Source organism: Phaethon aethereus (genome assembly GCF_964289735.1).
Source record: "Phaethon aethereus genome assembly, chromosome: 11".
NCBI classification, from domain to species: Eukaryota; Metazoa; Chordata; class Aves; order Phaethontiformes; family Phaethontidae; genus Phaethon; species Phaethon aethereus.
Genome location: NC_138587.1, coordinates 5673902 through 5700679, shown reverse-complemented (window position 1 = coordinate 5700679; position 26778 = coordinate 5673902). Strand labels below are relative to the sequence as shown.

The 26778-nt window shown below is 46.4% G+C and overlaps 1 protein-coding gene across 1 annotated transcript in view; it reads right to left on the bottom strand.

The window, feature by feature from the left end:
* Positions 1 to 26778, bottom strand: part of FOXP1 (forkhead box P1) — a gene marked incomplete at its 5' end in the record, with an annotated part of 164421 nt that overhangs the window by 65022 nt on the left and 72621 nt on the right. Inside the window, 3 exons of the mRNA XM_082004482.1 lie at positions 580 to 739; positions 6139 to 6228; positions 7314 to 7451. Of these exons, the coding sequence (XP_081860608.1) occupies positions 580 to 739; positions 6139 to 6228; positions 7314 to 7451 (388 nt within the window). The remainder of the gene's footprint in view (positions 1 to 579; positions 740 to 6138; positions 6229 to 7313; positions 7452 to 26778) is intronic.

Here is a 26778-nt window from a genome sequence, read left to right as displayed (position 1 = left end):
GTTTGCCACAGTGTGGAGGGAGGAATGAAGCTGTGATGCACACAGGCAGTGAAATGAAGGCTGTGTAAACAGGCGTGGAGAGGAGACACTGCCACCTCTCCCTCACGGCTCCAGCAAAGGGCAATCAAATTTCTGCCGTTCCGCAGCGTGCGGATCAGAGCTCCTCTGCGCCTGGCTGCAGCCAGGAAGGGCCCAAATAACACATCTGAAAAAGGAAAAGCTGCTCTCGCACTACCCTTAGCCAGGAACCCAGCACCGAGAATCGATCAAGATGCCTCCTGTGAAGGATTTCAAGCCCAGGTGAGTACAGCCAGCAGCTTCCCGTCTGCCAGACCGGCGATAGCTGTGCAAATTGAACCCGAACTCCAAACTGCCCGCCTCCCGCTAGCCAGAGCGGTCCACGATTTCAGCGTTCCTCTTCTCAAAAAAAGATCCGCATAATGCCCGCCCCGCCTGCCAAGGTTTTTCTGCGTTTATTATGAGCCTATGAGATCTCTCCCTCTCTTCCTGAGCGACAACCCTGCGTGCGCGCGTGCTACCGCTTCGCCAGAGCCGGCAGCTCCCAAGCCCCTCACCTACCTTGTGCAAGGGGTTGCAAAGGCAGAGTAGGCTGGCCGGGCTGGATGGTCAGCAGCCCCTGACGCTGCAGAGACAGGAGGTGCTGCTGTTGCAACTGCTGCATCTGTAAGAGTTGCTGCTGAAAGGCCAGCTGCTGCGTAGCCACCTGCTGTTGCTGGGGCTGGAAAACAAAAATAAAAATGCACGTTGGTCAATAGAGAGCAAAGCATTAACAGAGGGCTTAGAGGGCTCCTTGTCTCAACACACTTCAAGTTCTGATCGCAGTCACCAGCTATCAAGGCAAGCTCGTGAGCCCACCGCCCCGTATCAAAGACCCCAAGGCACGCTTAGGTGCCAGAGCTAACCACGGGGCTGCAGTTGATTCCCACCTCCAGAAGTTACTTTCATCCTACCTAAATTCCTCCTGCAATCCCAACTAAAAATGTACGCAGAGTTTCTTGGTCCACGCTACTGCGTCACCCTGGTCCACGTTGGTCGTGTTTTACCCCACAAGTGGCTGCATTTCAGCGGTGGGGAAAGCAACGCTGCTGGCAGCTCTTAAAAGTCTTGGGTCATTCTTGGAGGCAAAGAACACGTACAACGTGAGAATCACACCACATGATCACATCACACTTAGACGTAATGAGAAACAACCCTGCGCTGTGCTCTGTTTGCTCATGCAAGGGTTGTCTCAGCTATTAAGGCAATAGGACTGGCTTAATTTATGGTATCTTATACTTAGTCTCACTTATTCATCCATTGAGCCCCACGATACTTTCTGTTACGTTCGGAATTATTCTGTGCTGTATTTAAGGCCACTACTTCTGCACTTTGAAATTTTTAATTATTCTCACTAGAAAGAAGATGGAGTTGCTTTACTCCGCAGGGATGTGAACCTTGAACCTTCGAGGTGTAAAAGAACATGTTGCTTTTCTCACTACTGTACCCGAAGAAGCTTTTAACTACTCTGTTTATCACTTCTGACATAAATAAATGAGAAAAAATCAGACCTTTGAAGAAGAAAAACTTCATCTAATATTGTTAATTAGCCATGACAAACGATGAAATAACATTGTAAATCTTTCATAGAAACAGCCACTAGATTTTAATTACACACATTCATAATTTAGCAAACAACATCTTACTTGAATGTGAGTGTTTAATATGTACAGTACTCCAGGCTTCAGAGTCCTTAATTTTTTTCAGTTAAAGAAGCCTCTAGGTTTTGCTTCCATGCTCATCTTGTATTTTATTTGCTTTGTTCTTTAAAATCCATGAAAGGCTTTGCATTTTGATAAATATCTTTTTATTTATTGTACAATGACAGGAGGAAAACTTTTGTTGTGTAAAACATCAATACATCATGCCAGTGTTTAGCAGTTCCTTGTGCTAGCCAAAAAAAATTAATGTAGATTTCCTTAGTAATTATCTGAGTGATAGAAAGATAATACAGTGCAGTAGTACAATAAATAGAAGGAAATTATCTAATATCCCTAATCTGCTAGGAATCATATCAAGGTGGAGGTCTTATACACATTATGTCTAACAATTATGGAAAGAAAATTAACTCTTTACAAAACTACACACTTTCACAAACAAACCCCAGCCAGATCCCAAGCTTTTTGTCGCCCTTCCTTGACACCGAGCCAGAGGATCGCTGGCCCCACTCCCTGTTGGTGTCAAGCTGGGAAAAAAATCCACCCGAGCCGCAGGAGCGGGACTGGCGACACCAGCCAGGGGTTCGGCCTCCGCCCGCTTGTACCACCATGCCCCATCAACCTTAATACCGCAACCAACTGTACAGCCACGACTGTCCTGACAGGAAAGTTAATTTATCTTCTTTCCAAAGAAAATCTAGGACTTTGAGAACACAGTTAAACAAATAGATGTTTAGATATTCTGAAACCCAGAGAGTTTGCATTTCTTTGCAGCAGCTTGCTCAGACAGATCTGCTTGCTCAACTACTTGCAACAGCATCAGATGAATGCAAGACCCAGCAACAGTTATATTAAGAGTTAAAGTAACCTTTGCCTCCATAAATATTCATTTTCTAAATATATATACTTAACATATATTTTAAAATATACAATAAATGGCGTTACATAAAAATCTAGTTACAGTAAGCTCTATTTTACCTATTTGCCATCTGAGTGTAAAGTTAGCATTTTTTTTAAAACTCTTCATATAAATTGACTGATGCCAGTTTGGTTGTCTTCTCAGCTATCCTAAGAAAAGCTCTTGAACGCTCTCTACTTTGAAAAGCCAGGATATAAAAGTATACAAGGCCCATTGTCCAAGAAAGAATTTAAAAGCAAGACACGTTGCCAAACTGCGCTCCCCACCCAGTTACCAAACACAGGATACAAGGCAGTTTGTTTACTTCTCACAATTGAATGCATACAAAAAAGGTCTCAGTGCAGTCCTGTTGTCAGGTCAGTAGTCAGTGTTAAAATGCTGAAATATCCTGATAAAACTTGCATTTTTGATCCCCTCCCTAAAGCTTCTGTCAAAGGTCTGTTTTCCTTTCTTAGGTTACTCCCTACTGCCTAACATAAACTGTCACAACTGCCGGAGGACAAACGGCCCTTTTTGGAGAGCAACTGGCTCCGTCCAGCGTCACGGCACCAAGCGGGGTCCTCCTCTAGACCCCCTTGCCTCGGGGAGCCCCGACTTTGCCGGGCGAGAGGCGGCCGCGCCGGCGCAGGGCGGCGATGGCGCGGGCGGGCACCGTGCGGTGCTCGCCCTCTGCTCCGCCGCGCAGCCCTCGAGTAAAACCCACCGGAAACCCCACCGGGGTGCGTCCGTTATCTTGCTTGGGGGTCAGATCCCTTTTACCAGCGGGGCTTGGAGCTTTGTTGTGTTTTTCTTCTTTCACGATGGTACAACAGCACAAGGCACTAACAAAATGCCTTGGGGGATGCAGCACATGAACACGCTTGTTCCATCTGCCAAGGTAGGAACTCGGCCCTCGGTAGCCTGGCGGCTGCCGGTCCCCACCACGGCACCGCTCGCCACGTGACCATGAAAACATCGGTTTTTAGTACGAGGCGGGGGGGGAGAAAAGAAAAAAGAAAAAAAAAAAGAAAACAAACCACCGCTCGCCTGCTAATGTAGCAAGAATAACCTCCGTAAGGCAGGAAAAACGGGGCTGAACAAACCTGGGGGATGAAATGCATCGCTGAAACTGGCCTCTACTAAAACCATCAGCAAAAATACGCGCACAAAACCCTAGAAAAAGCTGAGGAGACTTGGACCCCTTGTTCTCTTAACAGTTATCGTGTTAAAATGCTCTTCTTGAAACAGGACGAAGTCCTTTCTTATTGTTGCCTTCCATAGTGTAATATCAGAAGTGTGACCACAGTAAATCAGTGTGTTAGATATTGAAATGCCATCACATTGTCTAACTTCCCTTCTCGTCTTTTTTAACACAAAGTATTCTTTTTCTTTAAGCTCCAAGCCCTCATCTTTGTGTCTGAGATGCTCTCCTGTTTGACAACAGCAATTTGGAAGAGTTAACTTTTATCGTTCATTCTGCTGTGTAACTTTCCCCTTCAAATTTCTTTATCTGCCCTCTGAGCTCATCTGAACTTTCATGTTCTCCCAGCATGCAGGCTTGCATTCAAAACTATGTCTAATAGACCAAATAAGAGGTTAATAAGAAGTGGCAACAGAAAGAAAAAATACAATCCCTGGTAACTGATAAGAATGACAGTGGCAGCCCTTTATTGTTTGTCTTCAAATATAGAGTTAAAGATCTTTAAAAAACTAAATTTTGACGCCTTTGAAAAGAAAGAAGCACAAAATAACAACAGGGGGTTATTGCCTGCCAGCCACAGGGGAGAAGCTCCATAATTCTTATTCTCCCTTTTGAAGGCTGTTAGAAATCTGATTCAAAAAAGCAACAGCAGAAGGAGAAAGCCTCTTGAGGCTATCGCCATTTCCTGTGATCATGCATAATGCGTTTCAAAAGTGGGTTTTTACCAATTCTGTTGATCAATTGCACCTCCTTCATATTCCCCCTTTTTTCTGCTGTGTTTACATCTGATGTGACTCAATGACAAGCGCTGTCTGAGACTGTGAAACAGACCTGTCATGTTGATTTATGGGCGCATCAAACCACGACTTGTCCAAACTGAAGCTCGCAGTTCATTAATTAGAGAGTTGTGACTTTGAAGTCAGCTTTCAGACTGTGGTTTTTAACATTTGGCTTAATTTATATGCTCTTGAATGTGGATCTCTAAGGAAAAAACTGAAATTCCCGTCTTGTCTTTGAACTTCTTTTGACCGCACAATAATCATTTCTTTGTCCAGAGTGATGCCTGCATCCCAGAGTCATTAACGCGCATTGAACTGCCACTGATGAGTAAGCCCTACTGAATTAGAAAAACAGCCAGCAAAACAAAGCTGAGAGCATTCTGCACAGTGATATCTCACAATTACATGCCTTCCCTCCCTGTGCCATTTCCATTTTAATTACTGTTAGTCCTTTAGATTTACATTTTAGACACTTTTTAATCTGTTCCCTTTTTATTATAGTGGCGCCCGTAAGCGCGCTACGGTTAAGGTTGTGTCAGCGTTTCCATTATAAACCCCCCTATTTTCAGGGGTTTATAAGTCAGCTGGAAAAATTCACTCTGGCTAGAAACTTGGCACAGGTGGCACGATTTGCCAAAATTTCGGGGGGCAGATCGGTGCATCCTTCGAGCAGCACCACTTGCAAAGCAATGCACAAGCGCTGCCGCTATCGCAGGACATCACGCAGTGTCTCACGCCAAGAGGCAGCTTTCTAGGATCTCCCCAAGCCAGCACTGAGGTCAGATTAAACACCAAAGTCTCAAACTCCTTGTGACTAGAGGAGTGAACTCAGTGCCTTAAAAACAAATGTAATTAGAGCAAGGCTAAATTTAGGCACACCAAAACCAACAAACCAAGTTTAGGACGTGACAGGTATTTTGAAAGAAAAGTGTATTTAAAGGACGGGCAGAAACCACCCCGGCCTGTCCCGCTCCTGCCAGGGACCGCGGTGGCATCAGAGCGAGGCCTCCCGCCGCCACGCTGCGAACAGCCGGCGTTCCCGCGCTGCCTCTGCATCTCGGACCTCGCTTTCGGTGTCACCGCCGACGCCGTCCGGTGCGGGCCCTCCTGCTAAGCCCGTGCCGCGAGGAACGTGCAACCAGAACCTCTCCAGCTGGAAAGTGCAACCCCAAACTCAACGTCTCTCGGCGTTTTGCAGTGTTTAGAGAGGACAGCACTGTATCTGGGCCTGCTGCCTTGCCCCCTCCCCTTTACAACATAACTAACTTCCAAAAGCACTCTCCCAAGATACAAGTCTAGATGCTCGCTCCAGTACTCATACCGAACATCAAGGCATGGTCCCTGCTATAAAATATGTGGCAGCAAGCAAATGGAAAGCACAGGAAAATACAGGCGAAAACAGGACAATAACTCTAAATCTGAAAGCTGAGACCTGATAGAGTCAGTTCAGTGGTGCAATCATTTATAAGATGAATGACAGTTTAATAGCCACTAGACAGTCCCCGGGGATCTGTGGTTTGAAAGTAAAATGGGTATTGTCTGTACCTCTTTAGGCTGTTTTCCAGCATGTTGTTGCTGTAAAAGTTGAAGCTGCAACTGTTCCTGTTGTTTCTTATAAAACTCTTGAAGCTGCTGCTACAAAGAAAAGGAAAGATGGTAAGTAACAACGTGGCGAGCCAATTCAGTGTCCCTTTTGGTGTAACACAAACTGTGATTTGAAAAATAGCATCCTTTTATCTGTAATGGTCTGACCTTTAGTTTGAAACTCGACAATAAATTCAGTGCACACTGACTATTCTTGGCATTATCGTTTGAAAAGTAATCTCCAAAATGAACTGATGAAAAACATACCATTTTCTACACAAACTAATTAAAATAAGGCAAGGAATGACCTTTGATTGTAACAACAAAGCCAAAATGCCCTTGCTGAGAGAGCCTGGCGAATCTCTGTTGTGAGACGCACATGCTTTCTAAATGATAGGGTTTGACTGTATTAAGTGTTGTTCAATACATGCATAGACATCCTGGGAAATGCTCTCCTCCTCCCTGCTCCCCAGATGTGCGCCGGGCAGGCAGCGTTCTGGCACGGGCCGGAGGGAGCACACAAGGTCGGGCTGGGGTGGATGCTGACACCCGCCCGGGATTCGCGAGCCCCCGCTGTGCCGAACCCTACGACAACGGAGCCTCGGGGCTCGTCGGTGGCCGGCTTTCAGCTGAAAAAGGACCACGGGCTGTGAGAAACACAGACACGCCACACGGCACACGCTGGCTGAAATCAAACAGAATAAGGCTTGCAAACCTCTTCACTTTTATTGCTACCATTTCCATACTCCCTTATGGTTCCAGATGGATGTAACGAGGTCTAAAATGGGAAGCATCGCCCTACCACCTTGTTTGTTCCAATTAATCAGAGCACACCATGCTTTCTGGGGGATGCAGGCAAAAAGCAACAGGGACATCTGCCGAAGTCCTGACACTTAAATATGCATCTGTATTATTTAGCTGATCTTGGAAACACTCCTAGCATTGCTCCCTGGATTTGTTTCCAGTAGCTATTTCTAGAATTAAAAACAAAGGAGCAGTCAGTTCATCTCAGAGCACGGCTGCCCTGAGGTACGGACCCGAGACATGGGCAGCTTCTTTCCCTGGGAACATTTCGGGAGGCGAAGCCCTCCGGTATCTACAGGGGCCTCCGGAGCAGCTGTTGAGAAAACAATTACCTGTTGAAGCATGAGTGCCTGCTGCTGCTGGAGCAGGACTTGGAGTTGCTGGGGAGTTAGCACTTGTTGCTGGAGGATCTGCTGCATTTGCTGGGGAGTGATCACTTGAGGTGTCATCATAGCCACCGACACTGGAACCTGAAGCGCAAGAGGAGAGCAAAGAGGGGGTCAGAGCGCATCGCCGCAGCTCCCCTGCGCGCGCCGCCCACCGTCCCCGCGCCGGGGGAGCCCGCGCCTGGCACCGAGGGTGCTGAAGGCGACTGAGTCCTTGCAGCCCACCGCAGCGGGCCCAGAGGTACCGACCGCATTGTCCTGGCGACTAAATTCCCCTTCTGCAAAACATTATTGCGACGGGAATTCTTTAAAGCAAGCAAAGTAAACCCCATTAAGATTTATTTATTTTTACAAGAAACCGTCAGCTGGGTCCTTTCCCTCCCAGAAAGCCCTTGCCTTTCCGTACCGAAACCCAACAGCCGAGTATCCCGTGCTGATGGGATCTAGACCCTATTACGACAGGTTTTTAAGAAAATTGAAGGAAGGCTCAGTGATGTGAATAACAGCACTACACTCCTATGCAATTTTAACAGAAAGGCCCTACCACGATGTCTTTACCATTCCATATTCACCCAGCATACAGATGTCTTCAATTCTTTCATATTATGTGAGATACCATTAAAAGCCGCTTTCCATGACATTTCAGTGACAAACAGCTACAGTGATGAACTTGATAGCATTTCATATTTGCAACTGTTAACACGTTTCTGCACGGGCATCTTTGCAAGGAACCTGTACACTGTATCTGAAAGGATGATGTCTTGTTCAGATAAAACACTGACATTAAAATGACAGGCTGTCTTGGCCAAGGTTACACAAATTGTATTCAAGCGGATACCTAATGACAATGCTATGAATTCTGCAAGCTTTCTAGAATGTAATTTAGCTATTCAAAATAATCACTGCACTTGTGTTTAATTTGCAGACTACATGAGAACCATTTTGTCAGTCCTAGTAATGCAAGAAGACTATTTCTCTAGAAACCCACCCCTCTACCTTCCACCCCAAAAAAGGAAAAGAAAAGGAGGGGAAAAAAACCCCCACACAATAGAGAAAAAAGACAAAACCCATATGAGTTTTAACGGTAATATTTAAGCACCTTACTTTTCTATAGTTTCAAATCAAATACATGACAGCACAAAACTAAAAGCAGTAAAGGATATACTTTGCTAAAAAGGATCTCCTGTCATCTCATGTATTACAATAAAAGGTAATAATATGTTTAGCACTTTTTCTGTGCACCACCTTTTAAAAAATCAGCAGACAATAGCTGATCAGAAGATAAAGGAGTTTAAAAAAAATCTTCCAGTGTAGTAGTAAGCAAGAGAGAAATGCAGTATTAATTTTATGTAACATAATGTCTTAATACGCAGTTTATCTTGACTTTTTCACATGATTTGTCCTGTCATTTGCATAGCAAGCTCTCATTCCTAATTTCACAGTCATTATGCACTGATGTCCTGATTTCTCAGCATCACTAATTTTGATGAACTAAAAATGGTTCCTGAAGGTCAGATGCACGTACACTGCACATCTCCCGGTGTTGTTGTGTACATGTTGTGTGCCAGGGCCAGACACTGCCTTGAAAACATTTGTCTGACAAAGTCGAGCAAAGGCTCGCACGCCTCCGACACCCCGTTAACGCAAACACGGCAACGTCCTCTGCGCGTTCCCCGTGGCGCTGCGCATTCCCACCTGTCTAATGTGGTCCAGGCAGGTGTGAACACCGACAAACAGAGATTTAATTACGGGTCAAACGCCAGTCCCACCGAAGCCGGTGGCCGTTCTCCCGTGGCCAGCGCCGCCGGCCCGTGCCTACGGGAAAGCCAGCAGCTGGCCGCCGCACCGTGCCGCCGCTCGCCACGCAGGACCAGCTCCGAGGACGCTGAGTCATCAGGATGGGGAACCCCATTAATCCAGAATATCCTAATCCGTAGTCTTTTCAAAATTTTTCTGAGAGTAGAAAGTTATTTAATTAAATACTGCCGTCACTACCTTCGCCCCGAAGCGTGACTCACCTTCACTATTCTCATGCCCACAGAGGTTTACTTTACCCTCGGGTTTGTACTACCTTTCATTGAAGTTGGACCGAGCAAACAGAAGAGGAAGCATGTTTAAGTGTTTTCTGTGCCCTTCTTGGAAGATAGACAACACAAATACTCTTCAGTCAGATTTATGACGACAAGCAGGGATACAGACAGGAATAGGGTGGGGTGCTGTAAACCCTACACATGGGTGATTAATACGAAGGGCCGCATTCTGCCGTCAGCTATGCAGAGACAACTCCCAATCACTTCCATGGCTTTTCTGCACGTTTATCTTGGGATAAATCTAAGGATTTGGCCCTACCTTTGAAAACTGGCCATGTATCTTCTGGTGAAGAATCTCCTAGCTGCACACCCTTTGCTAGAACACAAGCACTTAAACCAGCAAGGAAAAAAAAAAAAATTTTTTATATATATATATATATACACACACACACATTCACGCATATATACACACATATATATATATGGCACACCTAGGAGTACAAGTTTGCGTTGAGTGGTTCATTTTACCATCTGAGACCACATTTTCACACGTCTGCACCTCTGAAGAAGGTCCTGCCTTCCATTTATAAACACGGCTAACAGCCACATTAAGCCCAAGTTTGTGCTTCAGTTTATCACAAAAGCGACTTACGGAAACCTTTTACAAACCAATTCAAATAAACCAGAAACTACCGTGTTAAAAGTGACACACACGCCCCGGACGAGCATGGGCACCAGGTACGGTTTGAGGACTTTTAACAGTGAAGAATGATGGCCCATATATCCACTCTCTTAACTCCCAACGTCCAACTTTTTCATGTAGCTAGTCCCTAGTAATACTAGGAATCAAAGGGCATGCAGCACCAGCAATAGGCTATTATAGCCCACACTTTATTACCCATTACTACCGAGGTCATTAGCGGTAAGAGTGATTGTACCGGTCTTAACCTATTGATCATTGTAACTACTATCATTTAATCCCGTGTTGAATGTCTGGAAAGCTGCTAAAGGCACACAAGAGAGAGTGCTTTAGCGATGAGAAATATAGCCAAAGCTTGGAAATTACACTTTGATTCATAAAATCTAGCCAGTGGTTTAAATCAATAGTATTTAAAACAGTCATGTAAGTTCTTAACTACAGCGCTCTAATATTTATGGGTCCCTTTTTGAGTGTATTCAGTCAAAACTAAACTTTAGATACTGTGCAATATACTTTACATTACGTTAGATAAAAAATATTTATTCCTGATATTTTGTCTGATAGTAAACGAAACCTAAACTGAGGGCTATAAATTAATTTTAGATTTCTATCTCTCAGATGTCAACTTAAATGTGTTGCCAAAAAAAATTACAAACCAACTTTAAAAATGGCTTAACTGTTTAAGTACATGAAAATGAGTGTGTTTTATGAGTTAACAATGAATCACAGAAGGCAGTTTATGAAGAACTAAAATAATTCTGTCTTACTGCCTTCAGGGAGTTGAAGTTCAAATTAAACTACTGGCAGATATATTTAAAGAATGCTAAGTTAGCATGCAGAGCAGAAATCAATCTTTCCTTTTTTTAAGTTGTTTATTTCTATTTTCCACATGAAACACGATTGTTGTTATTGATATGATTAATGAACTACTTTTGGTATTGTTGACTGATAACAATAGGGTGTGGTAGATACCCAGCTGCACGTAAACCTGGCAGCAAAGGTAAAAATACAGCTGCAATTTGGCTTTCAGAGCTGTACTAGTATAGACCTGCTGACATGCTAATACCATCAACGGCAAAAAATGTCTTTAATACTCACAATTGTTTTCAGACACTAGTTCTCCCAGGGTTTTGCCCGCTGTTTCTCCACATCCCCCAAAGCCCTCCCATGCGCCCCAGTCCCCTCCACTACCCCCAGTTTCAAGCTCTGCAAACACGCCGCACTTGGCCAGACCGACCAAGGGAAACTGCCACTAACTCGGGCCAAGTTCACCTTTAACTTCGCAGCGGAGTTCCAGCAGGGATGCATTTGTCACTCCTCCACGCAACCCAGGCAAGAAGCATGGGGAAGAAAATGATTTAGTCCTATTTAATCATCTCCATTCCCCCATTTTTACCAATATTAATATAATTAAATACTAGATAAATAATTTCAAGTAGTTTAATCTTGTATGAAGTGGAAAAAAAAAAAGAATGCCATTTTCACACAACGTGCCTTTGATGTTGGATACGGTTGTGGTCCTGTTAACTGTTAGCAGGCATGCACGGAAGACGGGGAGGATTTCCTTAATTCATAAAGAATAACCCTGCCAGAAAATCCTTTTCTCCTGCGATGTATGTTCAAACTTGATTTCAGCAAGACCTCATAGCAGGCACTTTGGATTTCCAAACAGCAATTCTTCGGTTAAAGATTTTGTGGTAAAAGTTAAAGGGAGCGAAACGTAGCTGAACGCAGAAAGAGCAAGTAGCTGAGGAACAGTTAAAAATACTGGGCTACAAACAAAAATAAATACGGCTAGGCAAAACCAAACAATTAACTTGAGCTGTCTTACTAGAAAGCTATTATGTGCAATACATTTGAAATGCAAAAAAATCTCAGCCGAAACAATACGAAACAGCTTTGCTCATGCCACAGGAGCAGATAAACCACTGATAGCAGCACGGTGCCACAAGCCAGAGCAGAGCCCAGCAAAATACGAAGTGCTGAAGGCAGGACCTGCTTCCATCCCGAGACTAAAACATTTCCGACAGACTACTCCATCCTCCAAAATAACAACAAAAAAATGCCGCTGTTAGAATTATTCCCGCAGAAACTGCAATGCTGCTTCATTATGCAAAATGGAATCTCACTTTTAGACTTAGTTATTTTGCCGTAATACAGTACAACACATTAGGACAGGTAATGTTTATTATATTAATGTAAAATCAGCTAAGTAGTCTGTCATTAGCATAACTGTTCTCTCCGTAACAATACAACTCCCTATTAAAGGGGGGGGGGGGGGGAAGGAACAACCCTCTTTAAAATTAAATTAGCATTTTATTATTATAATTTTGTTTATTATATTTTATCAGGAGGGTAGATCTCCCTCTGACCTACGGAAGGCAGCACGATGGGCTATGCTGGCATTCCCCGGCACGTCAGGATGTCTGCTGTCTTCTGTATTCTCGTCTAGCTGAGGAAAACCAGGAATATTTTCATATTTGTTTACAGAATGAAACATCGGATCTTATCTACCACTTCTCATGCATACCAGGTTTCTCACTAAGTGCCAGGATAATTGTTTCTGCTATAATAAATACCCATTTAATTTGCATAAAAATATAAAGTTTACATAAATTAAATCCTTTCTACATCTAACATTTGTCAAATAGAGACTAAACCAGAACACACACAACCAAATACTCATTTAATAAGCTGAGTGAGATTTCAACCTCAAGATTATCATCATCATTTTTCACATTTTAAAAAGTTACCGTTTTTGTTCCCTGCTCCAGCATGAAAGGAAAAATTGTAACCTGCTGTACATGGTTCCGAACACTGGTGATATTTTACAATGATTCAGTTTAAAAAAACAAAACAAAACAAACCCAAAACCAAACCACGTATTTTTTTCCAGAGTTTAGGAAAGGAAATGTTAGATCAACATATTCTGCCAAAAAAGCCTCAAATAAACCAAAAGCAATCCTGCTTAGAGACATCCAAAATACCCCTAAAGCCCTTGAAAACCCCTTGAAACCCTCTCTTTCCCAAACACCCTTAATATACTGAGAATGAACATCATGTCAGACTCCTTACATTTGTGTATTAATTCATTAACACATTAAGGAGAGCTTAATTAAATAATAAAAGACCATGATTGAACCGGCAACATTTAATATGCCTAGAATTTCATGTGAGCGAAAAGGAAGTGTTATACGGAGGGACTTTTTTCTTTTCCCCTATGGCAGATTTTTAAGAACTGCAACTCCCGACAGAGATTTCTAGGCAAGGATGAGCCCTCTCTCCACTCCCCGGGTATTTTCTCCGGCAAGACTCGAACGCGTAGCTGCCCGCTCTTCGAACCTGGGGCGTTTAAGAAGACAGATATTGTGCTGGCCAGCTGAAAAAATTAGTGAGCTCTTAAAAAATATTCACCCGGTTAAATCATGCTGCTTATTTCCCACACAAAACAGAGCTCAGCTTAAGCACTCGGTCAGGCTTTGCCACTCCGGTTGCAACTGCAGCCTTTCTAACTGTTGTAAACTTTATTTGCTTAAAATGTGCAGTTTTTCACACCTATGGCAGACACCTACAGCTGAACATCACAGCTAAGCACAACGGTGCAAATTAGATTCTAATGAGAAAACATCAGTTGCTTCTTTGACAATCTTGCCATTCACTGATTTACTTCTAATGAAGACACACTCCAACCAGCAAGCTTGCCGTGTTAAAGGTCACAGCATGTTCAAAAAAATGCTTCACAAAATCAAGGCAAATGGGAAACCCACGAAGAAACCTTCTCATAAAGCGGCGTGGCAATTAGAGTAATTGTGCAAAAAGCCATCTTCGGTAAAAAGTAAAAGAAATTAAGCTGCCACTACTGTAACAGGTTAGATGAAAATCAAAATTTAATGTATTCTCCCTTGTGTCATCTTGTTTTGTCAAGACATCAAATAGAATTGGAAAGTACAAAATAACAAGCCCTTGAGAAATCACAGAAGCCGACCTTTTTGATGTTGTTGGTTTACCTTGTTCTCAGTTATTGGAACAATGATGTTTCAGATTTAAGGGCAAGATAAAGCTTAAAAATTAAAACCCGTTGTCAGTTTGGTGAGGAGGGGATGTTGTCCCTCCCAAATAACACAGCATCTTACCTAATCAATGAAGGCAAATCCATCCGAAACTAGTGCACAGAACAATTAGCAATTCCATTTGTTTGTTCAATTTTCAGTCTGGCTTTTCTAACATTCATTCAACTTCAATACAAACTACAGATTCTCCTGCTAGCAGAGGCAACTGTGCTGGAAAGGTTAAAAAGGAAAAACAAAACAAAACAAAAAAAAAAAGGCTGGGGAAGAGATATTTGCCAGTGCTGCTTCTCCCTCCCCAGCCTCTGCACGGCCACTTTAGATCTGCAGATGAGCGCATGATGTATTTTTTTCCCCTTTCCTTGTAACTGGAAAGCGAAGCTGAGCAAGTAAGCACCTTATAAAAAACAAAACAGTACAGGACATTTTAACTGAACTACAGCAAAGTAGTTTCCAGTAATGCAGTTCTGCTTTCAATAAAACAAACAAACTGCTTAAAACCAGCCAAGCCTTTCACCAAACAATAACAAATTTAGCTTATGGTGTCAGGACTTTCCCACAATCTAGTTTTGCAGGTGTTGATAAACTACCCCTGCTACCACTTTTCCCTGGCAAAGAGGGGAGAAAACAACATCAGTTAAGTTATCTTGCTACCGGGAAATGTTTTCATCAAGTAAATCGAAGTGCTGTGTCCTTCCAGCTTAGGTTTGTCTACAGCAGCTCTAAAATGACTAAGAAATACACAGCAAGAAAGCACAAGAGCTTTGCAACTCCTTAAACTTTTGAATGCAAAAACCCTTCTCACCTTACCTTTCCTTCAGCTGCCCAGGGCATGCAATCACAAATACAGAAAGCAAAGCATCTTACACTGAGATAGTAATTTAGTTAGCTTCGGTATTTTAGAAAGAACATGACTCTCGAGCAACATGGGTGCTCGCGCGCTGCCAGGTTAAAACGCTGCGTAAGAAACGGCTCTGACTGCCCTGCGTCGCTTTCAACGCCTAAAAACCCATCCCTTTTGCTTCCTCACACAACTGTTGCAACCCTTTTCTTCCTCGCGCACAACTAAAATCAACCCAAGTTGCGCAGACGTCAAAGCCCGCCGTCCATTAGTGCAATAACCCATCTGTGACCCATTACAACCCAGGGGCGATACGTTACGACTCCACAGCAGTGTCTGAGAACTACTTATGCCCCAGCATAAATTTCAGCGTGAGGCGAAGAGGTACACTTTTTAAATGTGTGGAGGGCTCATCCAGCTGTCGAAAAACGTGAGGCATCCACACCTTCCTAGGAGCGGCGAGATGCCCAGAAAGCCAGTGCTGGGGTTTCACTTCTTCCCTGTCAATCCCATTGTATTTATGGCTTCTCTTTAGTTCAGCTGAGTGACTGGTCAGAGCATGTCTCAGAGCTTATCTTTTTTTTTTTTTTTAAAAAAAAAGCAAAAATTATGCTGCTTAAAAAACGGAAGGACGTGGTGGTACAGTATGGTAAAGTGTACATTAAATAAGACAAAAAATAAAAAAACCCACAACTGTAGCAAACAAAAAAATTCAAAGCAGCCCTTCCTATCATAAGCTTTCTGATGATTTATGGTTTACCAACTCAGCAAGGTTACGCAACACTGCATGCCTTTAGATGCATTATTTGAGTCAGTTGAGATTTAATTAAGATCACAGCCTCCAAAATCCCTGTCAAATGAAAATTCACAGAAGACAATACACTATATATCCTCATGCAGATAGTCTCCATTCCATGCTCTGGAATAACATAAGTTAATCCTCGTTTCTATGGTGGCAGACAAAAGTTCACTAATTTTGTTTTCTTTTGACACTTGTGTTGTTTTCTGTTTTATGTCATGAGATCATTCCCTTTTGAGAAGGGGAGGGGAGCTGATATAGGGGGAGAGGAGGGAGAGCAATATGTCTGAATATGGCAGCAGATGTATTTTGACATTCTCACAGCTCTGCCGTGATGTCATCAAGTTTTCATATGATTAACCCCTGAGAGTAAAGAGCATCATTTCATGACATCTGTCCATTGGGAAAAGGAGGAAGGAGTTGGGGACAAAACACAAGTAATGCCTCACTCTTGCTCTCAACGCTAAACCCAAAATCAAACAAAATTAAATTAAGGCTACAAAACAGCATTCACGTCTTCCGTATCAGTGACTGGCTGTTCCCAATTCATTATCTGCCCCAGCTGCCTCCTCACCTCGGCGGTGCCCTGAAACCCCACGCCGCGCACGCCCGGCTCATCACTAACGCCTTCTCCTGCCGATGGGCCCGGCGTGGGGGAACCCCCTCGCTCTGTAGCCCAGTTCCTCTACACGCTGGAGACCAGCACATTAAATTTCTTACAGGGAAACTGCTAGAACTTCATCTCAGTCCAGTGTATTTCTATCTGCTTTATCTTAGTATCTGCTTGCTTATCTCATGGTTTGGAAATGACAGGTGCTAGTGGTCTTTTGTTTGACAGGCCACTACACAAATAACTGTCTTGCCTGAAAGGGCTAATGCACTACTAATGAACAATAAATCAACTTTGATTATAAAGTGTCAGACCAATCAGTTTGCAGTTTAGCTCTATCACAGCCTAGGCCAAGGCAGCTACTCTGTTTAGGCAGGATTTGGGTTTCATCTCTGCAGCCTTATCAATGAAGTTTTTTGGAAGTTGTCGCAGGAGATCACTGCAAGCCCTCAGCAGATTTTCCGCTGGCTGGGAGCAGGGGAGAGTGCCGGCTTTGAGAGGCTTCCTAGGCTGCCACTGCAATAAATACACAACCAACAAAAGCCATTTCTTAACCAGACAGAAGCACATTCTAATGACATGTTCGCATATAAACACGTATTTTAGCCATGACTTTTAGAAGAGCTAGAAGCAAACGGAATTGCTTTTTAACTTGAGGTAGAGACGTGCAAGATGCCTGAAAGCTCTTATGCACAGTAAACATACCGACGAGGGGCCCGATCCGGCAAGCACAGATTCAGCACGCAGAGTGCTTACTGCTTCGGGGGGAGAGAGAGGGAGAGAGACTCCTCTCCTATTATAGCTATTGCACACACACGAGTCATTCCAGGATTGGGCCCGGGAGCATCAGGCATGACAGTTAGCTTTCCTCCAAATGAAAAAGATTTTAACATTTCAGTTGATTTATAACAGGCAAACTAGCCTGCGTAAGTCCCTTTTTATTAGAAATAAACTTCAGCGATTTCTTGTAGTTAGCAATTCAACTCACTGCTAGAATAAATCCAACCATTTCGTTTTCATAAACAGATCTTAGTCACCCCGAATGATTCACATTTCCTGCCACCAAACTTGTTTTTATTTAAAAACACAAAACGGTAAGTTACGCTTCAAACGCCGGCACACGCACTGAGACGCCGTGTCGCGTTACCCAGTGGCTTTTCCCTACAACGGGTGCAAGGACAAGCCGAAACCCTCAGTGTTTTGTAAAACAAGCTGGCTTTGAAGGAGTTAATTCCAAAGAGGAAGAGTGTATATGCACTTTGCTCTAAACTTACCACCCACTTCCTAAGGGTTCCCTCCTCCCCATCACCACCACCACCCCCCCCCTCGAAAAATCATCTCATTTGCACCGAAATCCGGGCTCGCAGGCTTGACACTTAACTCGGCTACACTCAGATCCCGTTACATGCATTTCACCGGGGTTGGTAACACCAGGCAATGTCAAAACCAGAGCTCGCCCACTTCATTTCCCCCGCCCCAGCAAACTGCCTGGGGGCGGTGAAATGCCGCCGGCAGCCCCGGTTCCCGACACCGCACCCTGACGGGGCGTTTCAGCCCGGCTCCGGGCACTTTCCCTCCTTCCCCGCTCTTCTTCCAAACTATCGCACCGAGGTACAAACTGCCCGGCCACCTACGCGCACCCCAGCTGTCAGAACAAAAGACGGGCAAGACACGCATACAACCACTTTTCAAAGCCTTTCGCAAGTTGCGAAGCGCGCACACGGTACCTCCCTCCCCTCACACGCGGCGGAGGGTACGGCGGGACCGGCCGCCAAACTCAGTCGCGGCCGGAGGAGCCAACCCCGCCGGGGTTGCAGCGTCGTTTGGCTTTCCCAGCCTCCCCGGGCTCTCTCCGCCAGTTGCGGAGCGGCGCGGACCTGCCCTGCCCGCCCACCCCTCCCGCGCAAGGCACCCACCTGGGCGGCGGCGGGCGGCGGGCGGCGCGCCGGGCCATGGAGCGGGCTGGCGGAGCGGAGCGGCGCGGAGCGGTACGGAGCCTCCGCGGGCGCGGGCGGAGTGCCGGGGCGCGCTCCTCGCCGGCTGCCGCCGCGCGCCGCCACCCGCGCGGCCCCGCCCTGCGCCGCCGCGCACACCCCGCCCCGGAACGCGGCGCCCCGCGGGCCCAGCCCGCCCCCCGCCGCGGCCGGCACCGCGCTGCCTCCGCGCCCTGCGCGCCAGGCCCGGCCCGGCCGAAGGAAACCTGCTCGGCGGGGCGAGCGCCCGCGGGCAGAGCGGGGATACCCCCCCCAACCCCCCGCTGCAACTTTCTCTTCTCCCGCGAAAAGTGTCTCCGCTCGCCTCTCCCGGGAGCGAACTGCCGGAACAAAACAGCAACGGAACGCGCCAACCACAAGAAGCCTCTGACAGCAGCCTGCACCGCGCCAGGCGACGGCGCCTGCCCTGCCCCGGGACCCCCTGCTCCCCCCCGAGCGGCACGGGGTTCCAGCGGGGCGGGGCGGTGCAAGGCCCCTCCGCCGGGCCACCCGCTCCAGCCCCCGGCGGCCCAGCCTCCAGCCGCAGAACGTCGCGCTGGGGCCCGCGGCGCCCTGGCAGCAGCGCGGGGCTGGGCCCCCGGCCCTGGGAACGACCTTCCCCGACCGGCCCGGCGGGGGAAGAGCGCGAAGGAGCCGTCCCGGCGCTCCCCGGCCCTCACGCCCGAACGCCGTCCCGTCCGTGCGCCGTCCCTACCCGGGCAGCGCCGCGCCCCGGTGCCCTGTCCGCTCCTGCCCAAAAAGCCACTGTCCGCTCCACCCCGCGCAGCGGGACCGGGTAAAATCTCTCCCGCTATTGCAGTTCTGTTTTTTGACATGTTCACTTCGTGTCCGAGGACGGGACGGATGCGGGGCGCTGCTTCACCCTGCAAGTAAGCGGCAAGGCAGCCGCGGCCCTGACCGCGCGCCCCCGCGGAGCCGCGCGTTCGCCGCGGGCGCGGAGGGCTGCGAGACAATAGCCCCTCGGTGACGCTGCTGAAAGAGCCTCGCAAGAAGCAAAGACAAAGGACCCCATTTACTGACAACTTGTGAGCTGATGTTAAATGGGATGCGCTCCGCGTTGCTTTCCACCCTAAAGTGTTTTCGTGTCAGATAACAAATTTATTAATGGGATTTTTTTCAGGTCACAAAAATGTGACCCCACCCTCTTATGAATATTTAATGAGGGACTAAGGGCATCTTTTGCAAGACCCTAAATCTGCCAGAAACAGCCTACATGAATCAGAAAGCGCCTGCCTCTTAAAGGGGCACACACGCACCGAGCAGGTCAGCACAGAAAGGGCACGGGAACAGCCGGTGTTTCTAAGTATTATATCTATGCAAATAAATACGCACGCGCTCCAACACACTGGACGCTCAATAATAATATAAACCGGTAACACATGCGATCAGCTAGTAATAATTATCGCCTGCACTTAAAAGAATCCTTCCTGCCCTGGACTTCAAAGTAATCTCGAGGAACTCAGACTGCTTTGGGAAACACATTAAAGAATCCACAGACTTAAACTTTTCAACAGTTCCTCTTGCGGACCACCTCCTCCTCCCGCTGCACTTGTGAAGAGTATCACTGCGGCAGCATCCCTGACTGCACTGATGGCGAAGGCGCATTGACAGCTCTGTGCATTTAACACACCCGTACTAACTTTGCAGCTGAAACAGGGAGAGGGCCGCACACCCTGGTCTCTGCAGACCAGCCACAGGATCCTCCACAGATCCCAGTTCAGAAATCTTCTGATCTGTCTTGTCTTCCTTCCTCAGCACAAATGTTTCGCACACACACAAACCTCAGTCCTGCTAAGCCACATCCTCAATCCTTGTTTTCTAACACGGTCATATCCAGGTAGATGCAGCTCAACGGAAGACCAGTGCCCTCCTCCTGTCCTGACCGCTGGCTCATCAGGCGCCTTTGGACCGAGCTCTGTCTTACCGCATTTATAAAAAAAAAAGGAGACTCTATACAGCCTACAATTTTGCTCAAGGCATTCTCTTCTTTCTGGGGGCAAAGAAAAAGTATAACATGGCAATGTAAGCGCAAGGCTGTGAGCTACAGGCAAAGCAAAAGCTCTGGCACCAACAATTCTCCCCAGCCTTGGGCAAGTCACCTAGAAATTTTTGGTGTTTTTTTAAACGGCTACTACATTGAGGGTGCCTCTGTCTCAGAGCTCAGTTTGCAAAATTTCTGGCCTTGCTCTGGAGTTGCCTGCACACCCACCACTTCAAAAGCAGTCAACAGCCTCAACACCTCTGTTGTCTCATCTGCAAAATGGGGCTACTCATTTCAGGATCTTCTGTAGACCAATATTTGCGAAACACTTTGAAAATGAAAGGTGCTCTCTAAGCATTGAGCGCTGGCCACAGAACCTGCAAGCCATATTTTTAAAGCATTTTATACCCTTTCATTTAAAAGCTTCATACCTGGAAGCTCAGCCAACATCTGCTGTGGGCTAAAAACTTCAGTCTATTCCCCTAGTAACAGAGATGGTAGCCCCTGTTAAGTAAGGTCACCATGAAATATAATGCATTTCTAAGCCAGCAAAGTATTTTAAAGGACCAAGAAGAACCATAAACTCCCACTTTAATTCCATTCAATTAATGGAGAGTCATCACAGACAGAGACAATCAGACTGGGATGTTCAAAACTGAACACATAAAGTAACAAATTAAAAATAACAGGGAAAGAGCGTGGCAGACTAGGTGGCTACCTGGCACCGTGTGCCCACGAGATCTGATTCACATCAAGTGGCCATATCAACACCTAGGTGAAAAAAAAAATCATCCCTGGAGTATAGCATGGATACTAGGCTCTAAGGTCCAAGTCAGAGAAAGAGATTATGAAGTACGATGAAGACAAATGCAATGGAAGAAAATGTTTTGTTATGCCATTATTTACATGTACACTTTATCAGAGACTTCTGCACGTACCTATCCATGCAGAAGCCATGGACTTGCCCGTCGAAAAGCCCCAGCTGCCTGCGGAGCAAGGGAGAAAGAAAAGACAAAAGCAGCCTCCTCTAACCTCTAAACTCCTCTAATGAGGAGTTAACCTGCCCCAAATTAGGAAATTCTATGTCTAGTCCCAATACAAGGTTAATTCTGTTCATGGCCTGGGGATGTTCCCCTGGGCAGGCAGGGCCAAACAGGTTCCACTTTGCTCTCTGGCAGCAGACGGTGGGCCAAACCCTGCACCCCCCTCCCCGAGTACAAATTTGGGGGTAATTCAGGTGAACTTCGGTGCCGGTGCTGCTGCAGCACGGAGGAGCCCACCTGCCTGCTGGAGCCAACGCCAAACCTGGCACAGGCGAGTGCCAACGTACGCTGCTCGGCACACGGGCTAGAGCCACCGGCCGGTTTACAAGCAAGTGGCCGTTTGCAGTTCTGAGGGAAAAATCTGTCTCGGATACTATTCCCACTCCTGGATCCCCAGGCCCATTTTTGTGGGGTTAAATCACATTTTCCTGTTTTGAGAATGCTTCATTTTTCCCTTGTTGCTGTTTGAAAGACCTATGAAAACAAATGGGGAAAACAACTGACTAAACAGGAAACAGCGAAACTTATTACCCACAAAGTGCTGAGAAAAAGGACAAAGTAAACATTTTGGAGGGGGGCGTAATTTTTAATAATCCCAGCTAATGCCCTCACAGTAAAGTATCTTCAGGCAGAAAAGCGATTTTTAGGCTGATGGTGTCTCTAGCAAAACAGAAGACCAAAGCAATTAACATTTCAGTAATGCTTGTGTCCCTGTTGCTCTCCTTTTTTTGATGTGAAACTGTCATTTTCCTTATTGCCCCTGCAAATTCTGCACGAAGAAGGCTCTTTAAATCCCCTCAGTGTTGTACAATGGCTTAAATTTCACTTCATGGCATGCTTTAAATTACCATTCACATCTTCATTTAATGCATCATTTTATAATGCCAGTGTTACTAGTTAATTTATATATACACAGCAGGATGTGTCAACATTCAGGTGAGTTATGAATATGATTGTGCAGGAGTTATGGAAGACATTTCAGCAAAATTATGGTTCCCTCTAAACATAAAAATATTAATAATGAATCAAACATCACAGGTAAACAACACATTTTATATAATTGCAACCCCCCATGCTTCCAGATAAATAAACAAACAAAAAATGGCAACATTTTTGCTCTGCATTCGTATTTGATTGATCTTAATAAATTGCCATCTCCTTTCCTAATAAACTGTAATCTCTTGTTTCCGCCGCAAAGTAAAATTTATTAGCACACTCTTCTACCAGCAGGTCTGCATCACTCACAGCACAGTGTGCAAATTGTTCCAAGTATGCTTGGGCATTATTCATAATTTATTTTTCTGCCCCAAAGTACACAATATATTGAAAGGTAATCACCGCTAACTGTTCTCGGTTACTTTCCTTAATTATGTGAGATAGCATTTATGTCACGTACAGTAGAGGAAATGCTGCAGTTTCCATTAAAACTCCATTTTTTTGCCATGGGTTGAAACACGGTGTTCACACAGAGAAAACCTTCTTAGGGCAGGAAAGACTGGAGGTGGTATCTGGTAGGAGATGGCAACACCTCCGCTTGAAAAGAACAACCCCTGTCTACCAAAATAACCTGCTGGGCACGAGAACAGCGACGGCTCCCGGAGGAGAAGTAGGTGTTTTGTCATGATGTTAAAGTTGCCATGGTAAGGAAAAAACCCACAGAACGAAACATCAACAAAACAAAACGTCAATCCAACATGGTTTTGCCCGTTGAGTATTAACCAGTGAACTGCTGGCCACCCCAGAGAGATCCTCTCCTGCTCACTGCCTCTGCGCAGGCAGGCGGGCGCTGCGGGCTGAGCGGCCCCGGAGCCCCCGGCCGCACGTCTTGAGGTGGGGCACCCCGGTGTGGGGCTGGTGCAGGTACAGCCGGGGTGAAACCAGCGCTAGAGGCACTGCCCTCTCCTGGCAATCAGCTTCTGTCGGCAGGAGACTCAATGCTTCGCCTCACCACACCGAACCCTCTTCCGAAAAACCGTGCCTGCTGCCGCCGCAGCATATACACCCCCCCGCCTACGCACATACAGCGCCACAGATTTAAATTAAAATAAATCGGATTAAATATGGGCCCCTTTGTGTAAAAACGCTTACCAGTCCGTTCTGCATGCTGCCCAGGAGTGCCAAGGTATATATTCTGGTTCACCTGTGAGAATAACCTGTTTCACCACCGGGCATCTCGCCGTTTTTTGCTCAGTCTGTGGGGAATGCATGTCGGCGTATTTTCAATAAAACACCTTCTTAGAGGTAACAGGCCACTGTTCTCATTTCAACGGTCCCCAAGGTTTCATGATACAGTATATTTAGCTGGCTCATAGTTCCAAGTTTTCCTCCAACATTCAAAAGCTATTTTAAATTTTTTATAAAGGCGGCAGTCACGGGAAGAGCTTTTGCTCATCTTTTCTTTAAAGAGGAAAACAGTCAACTTCGTACACGCAACAAAACCACCTGAATTATTTCCTAAAGAGGTGTTCAGGCAACAGCCCTCGTGGTTAGACAGCAGCGCACAGAGAAGCTGCAGCGCTGCTGATGCTACACGGGGACGGAATTTGAAAGCGGCACTGGGGTCTCTGCTCCTGCCAGAGAGAACGGGTGGCACCACGGCTCCAGGCATCAAACGCACCTCCAAAATGCCAAAAAGCAGCAGAACAGTGCAATTTGCAAGGCTGGCAAACAATGCTAAAGCCAAGAAGAGTTACTGCTGGCAGGACCCAGAGGAGCCCCTCGAGGTGACCTCCGGTTGCCGTACCGGACTGGCTAGGTATGCCTGCTGCAAGGCAGCGCTGAACTAGCAGGAGGAGCTGCTGGAGGTTACCATTCTGGGTTCCCCCTGTACATGGATAAAAAGCTTTTTTGGAAGCAGGCATGACGAGAGAGGCCTCCTCATGGCCACCACCCTGCGACATGCGTAGGGCGCTTCTCCTCCTCCTCGCCGTCTCTGGGTCGGGAGCATCCCCTCGCTCAGCCCAGCACGACGGGAGGGGAAGCCGGTGGCATACTGCCGGGCAAGGAGACGGCCCGGGTTCGGCACAGCCATTCCCTGGCCTTTGGCCACGTCAGTCATTTTGATGGTGCACGTCTGGTTTCACATGGAACAGAAACAGCCAGCCGTACAGGCTAAGCAAACACCCCGACTACAGGACTTTGCTCTCGGATCCCTTGGGGTCATCCGACCGGCTCAGAGTCCTTTGTGCGGCACTAAGCAGGGCTCGCTGTGTGCTTTGGGGTTTTCGTTTGTACTTCCACTCCGGCCCTTCACAGCGCAATGCTGCGATCCATCACTTCTTCCCAAATAAACAGGGCTTGAACTGAACTCAAAGACAAGGGTCCTCCCCTCCTGCTTTCCCTCCCTGTGCTCCTGCCTGCACACAAGGGTTATGACCCACGGATGTTTCCCATCCAAATCCGGCTGCCGCTTATCCCAATCCTTTTCTCCTCTCTGAGCCGTAAGAAAAAAGATGATGCTGAGGTGTAGCTGGACTGCGAGCCAGGAGGGGATGCGGTGGGGCAGCCGGGACCCGCTTGCTCGCTGTGCCTGTCATGGCAAAGGGTGAACAAGCAAATCAAAGAAATTATCTGGGACCCTTAAAACAAATTTGCCTTGCTGTAGCAAGAAAAATCCCTCAGTTCCCTGCCTAAAGACTTGGGGCAGGGCTGCTTGGGTTGGAAAAGCAGAAACTCACTGCAAACTGTAACAACGGAGGAATACTACAAAAATTTGTCTCTGCGAGTGAGATTTATTTATGCTCTGGAAGGAGGTGACAATTCTCTGCCGTTACACGCAGCCACTTCTGGGGTGGATGTGGCAGCAGCTTCGCCATACAGAGCTCTGGAGGAATTCAGGACACCTGAGGCACCAAATCCTTCACTGGAATGAAACTGCAGGGTGATTAAGCAGAGAGAATGTAACTATCCAAACTGTAATTTGGCCAGCACAATGGATCTAACACCCCTATTCTTGGGAAAGGGAAAAAAAAAAAGTACTGTATTTGAAGTTCAAAATCTAATTAACTATTTGAGAAAAAGAATTCTGTTTTTAAAAGAAAATTCCTAACAATATAAAGAGAATTAGTGCCAAAGTTTTTTAAGAACTGCATAAAATGGTATGAAAAACGTATGATATTGTAATAATAGGAATGACTGGATTTGCTCAAATGTTCGTTATACCTTATAATACAAGAATAAAATACAGTGTAAATCCTTCTATCTACATAAGTTCCCTGTACAGAAAAATCTCTCCTTTAATAGGTTTACACCTTTAACATGTATTAGTTTGGAAAAGTCCTAGGGTATAATTACCAATCTTGGCTTGGCACATTAATAGCTGTTCCCTTCATTTACTGATTTCTTTTACTGGTCAATTTGCTATTTTACTACGCTGCTCTTGCGGCTCGGGCTTCTCGGCAGCACGCTCCGCCAGCAGCCCCTGTGCTGGGAAGGGGAAAGGGTCTGAGCTGGCCACGGGCTGTGTGCTGCCTTAGGGAGGTGGTTTCCGATACCTTGCTCTTGGCCATCTGCACGTACCACGCTCGTCCGGGATGCGGCGTTTGCAGCCGCGCATGCCAGAGAGCCGCAGGTCGCAGGCAGAAGAAAGTGGAGCTGCCCTCGCTTCCTTGAAAATCTGTGCAGAAATACGCCCTTCGGGCCCAGGGAAAACAAGTCAAGCAGGGCTTCTTCAAGGCTTCTTGCCATCTTGCTGGTCACGTCTCCCTCCAGGTCACCGCGGACCACGCGTGTGCCCCCCAGAGCCACGCTTGCTGCTGCACAGGCTGCCGGCCCTGCATCCCGACGTGCCGCTCCCTCCCGCCATCCCCACGCCGTTCCCTCCCAAATCCCCCTGCTGCCTTGCGTCCCTCGACTCCTCCTTTGCTCCAGGCTTTCCCTCTTGTCCCTAATTCTGCTCTCTACTCCCTGGAGCTCCATCCCTATTGCTCCTCCTGGCCTTCCCTCTCCCCAGGGGCTGGAGAGACCTGGAGAGATGCTCACCTGCGACAGGATGCTCATATAGCCCCACCAAATCGCTGGGAAAGGACCATTTCCCCATCACAGAGCTGGGAAACCCTTAATGATCTCCCCTACCAGTCCCTGCAGGTTCACTTTGCACCTCACAGCTCCAGGCTCAAAGGCGAAGCTGGCGTTCGCTAAGCCTCGGTCCAGCTTTTACAGGTTTTTCGACAGTTTAAGAGGGTTTTCTTGTGTTATAGTGGAGCCATTCATTTAATGGCTTTTCAGCACTGCCATTATAAACCAGAACTTTTCAGGTGTTTATTACTCAGCTTTAAAAATTGGCTCTATGCTGAAATTTGGCAAACAAAGTGTCAGCTTAGGAGAAAATTTTATTTTTTGCCAATT